General features: G+C 52.1%; 1 protein-coding gene across 5 annotated transcripts in view; it reads right to left on the bottom strand.

Moving 5' to 3' along the window:
* ATP1B2 (ATPase, Na+/K+ transporting, beta 2 polypeptide) overlaps positions 1–5727 on the bottom strand; it is a 21341-nt gene extending 15614 nt beyond the window's left edge. Inside the window, exons 1-8 of one of the 5 annotated variants that reach the window (XM_015562569.1) lie at positions 5438–5727; positions 5193–5284; positions 4842–5031; positions 4377–4538; positions 3989–4148; positions 3725–3861; positions 2886–3090; positions 2473–2650 (exon numbers count right to left, since the gene is read on the bottom strand). In XM_015562569.1, coding sequence (XP_015418055.1) covers positions 2502–2650; positions 2886–3090; positions 3725–3861; positions 3989–4148; positions 4377–4538; positions 4842–5031; positions 5193–5284; positions 5438–5551 — 1209 coding nt within the window. In that variant the 5' untranslated portion in view covers positions 5552–5727 and the 3' untranslated portion in view covers positions 2473–2501. Of the gene's footprint in view, positions 1–2472; positions 2651–2885; positions 3091–3724; positions 3862–3988; positions 4149–4376; positions 4539–4841; positions 5032–5192; positions 5285–5419 lie in introns of those variants that run through there. The other 4 variants (XM_015562568.1, XM_015562566.1, XM_015562567.1 and 1 more) reach the window with 4 other exon arrangements.
* Between the last annotated feature and the right edge of the window lie 870 nt (positions 5728–6597).

Genomic DNA, 6597 nt, shown 5'->3' with positions numbered 1-6597 from the left:
GACAGCTCTGAATGGTAATCAGGAATCTTGGAATCTAGGGCAGGCTGCAGAAAGAGGTTGGGGGCATGGTGTCCTGAACAGGTCGAGTGGAGGGATGAGAGAAAAGCCAGCCTCATGACACAAGGTCAGCAAGCTGCCACTCAGAACCACCCCCTTGACGGGGACTCAGGTGTGCCAGGCCCTTTACCCTCTCTAGTAACTGGCGCACACTAGAGGCACGGGGACCGGTTTCTTTTCATTATTCAGGTCTTTGCTCAAGTGACACTGCCTCAGAGAGGGTTTCCCTGACCACCCAGCTAATGCTGCCTCTCCCCTACCACCTATTACATTATCTTATTTTATTCCTTTTATAGAGCTAGCCACTATCTGAAATCATCTTATTTCTCTTGTCGATGGGCTGTCTGGCCACGCCTGCCCTATTTTGTGAGCTTCATAAGAGCAGGTTGTGTCTCTCCTTGTCATCAATGCATCCTCAGTGTCTGCAGCTGCTCAATAAATATCAGCCTAATAGACATATTCAGGTGACCCAGGCTGACCCTGAACATTGCACAGGAACCAACCAGAGTTGAATCTGGATTCCCTGTCCATGCTGAGGCCTCTCCTACAAAACAACACCGTGACTGGGTGCAGGTAGCTTTAAGACCCTGCAAACTCGAGATTGGGAGGGTCCAAGGAGGGGCCTAGGATTTGTGTCTTCTACCCTACAGACGCTCCTGGAGCCTCCTTACCCTGGACTCATATAGATAGGTCTTAGCTGATCCCTGCAGAAGCGGGCAGCAGGGCCAGCAAGTAACTCACCCTGTAGCCACCCTGTAGGCTAGGCTAGTATGGGGTCTGGAAATGGGGAATGGGTTAACAATTCTTTTTTTTTTAATGGGCACCAGGACCGATGATTACCAGCCACCCAGCTCCCAAAAAATTATGCTTCCAAAATCTCTTGATGTCAATTCCACACATAAAGCAATCAAGCTGCCCTACGTGTGCCACTCATGACAGAAGCCCTTTTGGGGGTTAACAGTTCTTGAGAGGGAGGAGGACTGAGAGATTGGGACCCAGGGTTGCAGTCCCAGGGCTCCCTAGGGAGTTGGGAGATTTGGGCTAGGACACAAGGATTTCCAAGAGGGCTAAAGACTGGGAGATGGAGCTAGGTGCTGGGGGCGTGGGCATGAGGGTTTCCCAGGGAGCAGAGGCTTGAAGCAGGAGGGTGCACCTGGGAGGTGCTGAGGCACCAGGATTCTCCAAATATCTGGGGGCTGAGGGCTGAGTCACCATATTCTTTAACATCATGCCTTCGCAGCGGTTCTCAACCTCTGGGTCGCGACCCCTTTGGCAGTGGAACGACCCTTTTACAGGGGTCACCTAAGACCATCCTGCATATCAGATATTTACATGACGATTCGTAACAGTAGCAACATTACAGTTATGAGGTAGCAATGAAAATAATTTTATGGTTGGGTCACAACATGAGGAACTGTATTTAAAGGGCCAGAAGGTTGAGAACCACTGCAGGGCAGAGACGTTCCTGAATCTGTCCCGTTTTTCCCAGCTATGACCAGCACAAGCCAGTTCTTGCTTAATAGAGTAGAATGCAAGTGGCCAAGGCGAGGAGAGAGGCTGCCTTCTCCCAGTGCTCTCCTCCCTCTTTCTTTCTCCCTATGCCTCCACCCCTTTCCCCCAAATCCCTGCCCCCATCTCTCTATGACCCTCTCATGCCCCCTGCTGCTCCTTCCTTGAACAGCAATGGCCAGTCTAAAGGACAACAGAATTCAATCTCTTCCCTTTCCACCTGACGGACCAACCCCTTAGGACCATCCTTAGAGAGGGGCAGCTAAAGTCCCAAAGGGAAGGGAGTAGCCCTAGCCGGTTTGGCTCAGTGGATAGGGCGTCAGCTTGTCGACTGAAGGGTCCCGGGTTCGATTCGGTCAAGGGCACATGCCCAGGTTGCAGGCTTGATCCCCCAGTGAGGGGCGAGCAGGAGGCAGCCGATGATGATTCTCTCACATCATTGATGTTTTTATCTCCCTCTTCCTTCCTCTCTGAAATCAATACAAATATATTTTAAAATAATAATTAAAATAAATTTCACCTTAAAAATAAAAACAAAGGGAAGGGAGTAGATACCTGCTGGAGAAGGAGGTGGGTTCCTGGTTCCCAGGAAGTGATCTCTAGCTGGTGTGTGTGTCCACGGGTGCTGTTGCTGGGACCTCAGTCTGAGAAGTCACTGCTTCCTCAAGAACCCAGTCTGGGTTAAGGCTCCTGGTCTACAAGTTTTCTTAACTCCCCGCCTGCTCCTTCATGGCATTATCAGAGTTTTTAATTATCCACTTATTTGTTAGTCTTCGATGAATACATGCCTTCCCCAGGGGACCATGAGCACCAAGAGGGCAGAAACCAGGGTTGTTTGTACTCATCAATACATGACTGGTACATTGCGGCTGTACAATAAATATTTGTTGAATAAATAAATGAGTGACATTCAAAGGGAGTTCTTAGGTGGGGATTTAATGGGTGGTGTTAGTGGCATTGCCTGGGCTCTGGGGACAGCTGTGAGTCCAGATGTCCTGGCTTCTGCTCAGGGCCCGATCCATGTCTAGCCTCTGGTCTTGTGCCCAAAGGCCGTCCAAGCAAAAGGAGGCAGAAGAGGCCTCTCCTAGAGGGAGGTGGCACGGAGGGGGCATTAGGGTGGTTCGGATACTGAAGCTCCTCCCCACTCTTCGTCTTTTCTCCAAACTAAGTTTTCTAAAGCACTTCCTCCCACTGCCCCCTATCCTCTCTCATCTTGTGAAAATGTTTCTTTCCCCTAACAATGAGCCCCCTTCTTATCTTCTCCCTTGCCGTTAGCTGTTTCCAATGGTGTGAGGAACTTGAACAGCACTCTCTCTTACCTGGCAAAGTCCCCAGGAAGAGACGCCCCTGGGGGTGGGCCCAGAGGCTGAGGAGGGAGTCAAGGCCCACGGGAGGCAGAGCGAGGATCTTCTTTGGCCCCTGGCTCAAGAGCACTTTGGACACATTCAACTTCAGCTGAAGAGGGAGTCCCAAGACCAGGGGCAGATCCAGGCCTGGCCCCGACCCATAAGACAGCACCACCTTCTGCAGAGTGTGTGGGACAGGGACAGAAGTGAGGGAGGAGAGAAGGAACCACGTCTACTCCTGTGGCCCCACCTCCTAACTGCCTTCATTCTGCCTCTTAGCCACACTTCCTATCTCCTGGCCATTCCCTCCTCCCAAATCCAGCCTCAATTCTCCCGGCTTGACCTTCCATAAAGCCACACCCACCCCAAGTAAATAATACAATCTAAATAAAAGCTGTTTGTGGCCCTGGCTGGGTGCTCAGTTGGTCAGGGCATCGTCCCAGATAGCAAGGTTGTGGGTTCAATACCCGGTCAGTGCAAGAATCAACCAAAGAATGCACAAACAAATCGATGTTTCTCTTTCTATCTCTCTCTCTCTCCACACACCGCCCCCTCTAAAAAAAGTCAATAATAAATGAAAAGAAACAACCAATGAATCCATGTGTAAGTGGAACCACAAATCAAGATTTCTCTCTCTCTAAAAAAAAAACTAATCAATAAAATTTTTTTTTAAATAAATAAAAGCTGTCTGCTTGGTGTCCCCAACCTTAAGGTGTGTCCCTGGCTCCCTTAAGCCTTCTTAATATTGACATTTTGACGTCCCCTTTCCTCCACCGCTACCAGGTGCCACCACAGGCAGTGCCCCTTCTTACTTGATCTTGGAGTTGGAGGCTGAGCCAAGAAGGGTTTTCTGGGGTCCCCAGGGCAAGGAGGTGGCCAGAGCCCGCTGCCAGCTGGAGTCCCAGGTCCACAGAGAAGGCCCAGGGCTCTACGTGAGGCTGAGGAATATCTGGGGGGAGAAACGATCCTCCTGCGGCCTCAAGGCTAGGGACTCATGGAGGAAGGGGGATAGCGGTGGAAGGAGATGGAAGAAGGCAAATACAGAGATGGCCAGGGAGGGGGAAAACAGCCTTTACCTTGGAGACGGAACTCTGCATGAGTTCCTGGAGGGAAGAATATCCCAGGTTGGGACTCTACAGTACAGTTTCTGAGGCTAGTGGGGGCAGACACTGAAATCTGGGCCTGTGGGTCCAGCCAGCTATCCCTGCGCAGGCAGGCATCCAGGGCAGGTATGAGCTGGAGCCCGTGGTGGGAAGGGAAGACACAGAATTAGGACACCTGAGCCCAGTCCCAGCCTCCCCACTCTCAGTTCATTCCCCTCCATTACACAAGCGTTTGGCCTCCCCCAGGCAACTCTTATCCCATCCCCTCTTCTCAAAAGGGTGGACTTAAGTCCCCATGGCCACCCAGTCAGCAGTGCCTTAACAGCTTCGGTCATGGTTCCCACCCCTGTGAGGCAGTTACCGGCAACCGGAGGTTGGAGGCGGGGAACAGCAGTCCCCCAAGTGCAATCCTCATGACGGGCTGGGGCTTTTTGGCCAGAGGCCCAGCGACCTGTCTCAGATGCAGCACCTTTTCCTTATCCACCTCCAGCAGCACTGAGTCCCCAAGGATCTTCACTTCTACCTGCAGAAAGGAGGGGAGAAGCAAACTCGGAAACCCCTGAGACCCGTCTCCACTGATTTCTTCAGAGTCAGCCAAGTGTAGTGGAAAGAACATGCACTTGAAGAGTCCGCTAGCATCCTTGGCTCACTTAGGACTTGTTACTTATATACTGACTCAGCTTTAGAATTCCCCTTTGAAATAACTGGGGTTTTGTGCAGATTAAACTAGATGACAATGGTAATGGGATGCCCAATGACTTGACTCTGTTTCCCTTACTCAGATCAGCTCAAGACACCCTTCTCCTCAGGACCAGATCTGGCTTACCTGGTGCCATTTCCCATCATCCAGCCGGGGGCCAGCGCCCACGGTAAGCTGGGCCCAGGGGTTGTGCAGTTGGATCTCAGGCCTGCCATCTCGAAGTCCCAGCACAAACCAGTCATCCTTTGGGTTGGTATCCCCATAAAAAAGCACTCCCTCTGGATCCCAGGTTCGAAACTCAAAGGAGGAAGAGGCTCTGGATGGACACGAAGGAAGGACTGTGTATGGGGTGTATCTTTGAAGGTCTTTGTGGGGTTTGGGGAGGTGAGGAGGTAAGGGAGAGAGAAGGACAATGAGATGGGGAAAAGAGAAGAGCTGATGGAGATGGTAGGTGAGGGGACTAGGTCAAGCCCATACTTGGTGATCCTGGTGAGGTTAAAGATCATGATAGAGACAGGCTCTTGTCCTGGGCCATTGCTGAGGTACACAGCAGGAGGGTCCTGGATCCCCTATCAGAGAAAGAAAATAAACAAGCTGGAATACGGGCATGCCAGAGACGGACAGAGGAGAGGCAGTGTTACAGGGACGGACAGAGGAGGGAAGATAGAAGGAGGGCAGCTCCTTTAAACACATGGGCTGATTACCCTGTCCTGTTCCTGCACCTGGGTGGGGGTGATCTGTCTCAGAGCCTGTCCCTGGTGGTTATGAGATGGCGGTGGCAGCAGCAGCAGTAGCAGTAACCAACACGATTTGGCCAGAGGGCCTCCGCACTCCATAATCAGCCGGACGCCTCTCTGTGGCTCAGACAACTCTGGTGAGAATGCGCAAGAGCGGGCAGCCTTGCCCACGGTCGGTGGAAGGTTAAAGGTTGCTCCGGGGGAAGAAGAGGAGGGCAGGAGACAAGGGCACTGACCCTACCACCCTTCTGAGGGGCCAAATGGGGTGAGGGACAAAGTTCCCACTACCCTCCCCCACTGCTGAGAAAGTTTGAGCTGGGAGACGGCATCCCATTCTCCCTCTCCTCTAGAGCCTGACCTGGGTCCTCCAACCTGCTGTCCACCTGGGGAGGCTGCCAGGACAGGCCTGAGGGTAGACACAGTCTCGTCCTGCTCCTCAAGCAGCACCCCAGGCAGGACTAGAGCCACGACCCGGAATCCCAAGTACCTCACTGAGTGACTGTGGGCAGGTCGCTCTGCAGTTGTGCATTAGTGTCCTTGTCTACAGAGTGTGCAAAATGATGCCTACTTTACGTGGTCACTGTGGGTGAGGATTCATGGAGACAACGCCGGCACAGCACCTGGTATCTGCTCAGTGCCTCCCTCACTATTTTCCCAGGCCTCGGAAGCTGGCCTCATAAGGAGGTATTGTCCCTGAGTGTGATTTAGTGGCTACTAAATTATCTTCTTTTATTCACTTATTACAAGGCCTAGCCATCTACCAATAGAAAGTCATCACCCTTTCCCTGACCCATTTAAAAATACAATGGCCTCAGAAAAGCCACCCAAGAGCCATAGCGAGCCCTGATCGGTTTGGCTCAGGGGATAGAGGGTCGGCCTTCGGACTAAAGGGTTCCAGGTTCGATTCCCGTCAAGGGCATGTACCCCAGTAGGGGGTGTGCAGCTGATCAATGTTTCTCTCTATTCCTCTCCCTTCCTCTCTGTAAAAAATATATTTAAAAAAAAAAAGAGCCATAGTGAACAGCTTTCGGAGCTGGTCGTAGGCCTCACCAGGGTCTGCGTGGGCTTGCACGGTGAGGGTTTCGCGGATCATCACCGCCCACTTCATTCCCCCGTGGGATCGCCCCGAGGGGGACAGGGCAGCT

Source organism: Myotis davidii, unplaced genomic scaffold, assembly GCF_000327345.1.
Source record: "Myotis davidii unplaced genomic scaffold, ASM32734v1 scaffold37, whole genome shotgun sequence".
Lineage (NCBI taxonomy): Eukaryota > Metazoa > Chordata > Mammalia > Chiroptera > Vespertilionidae > Myotis > Myotis davidii.
The sequence above is the reverse complement of the archived record's forward strand: the minus strand, read 5'-3'. Positions and strand labels throughout refer to the sequence as shown.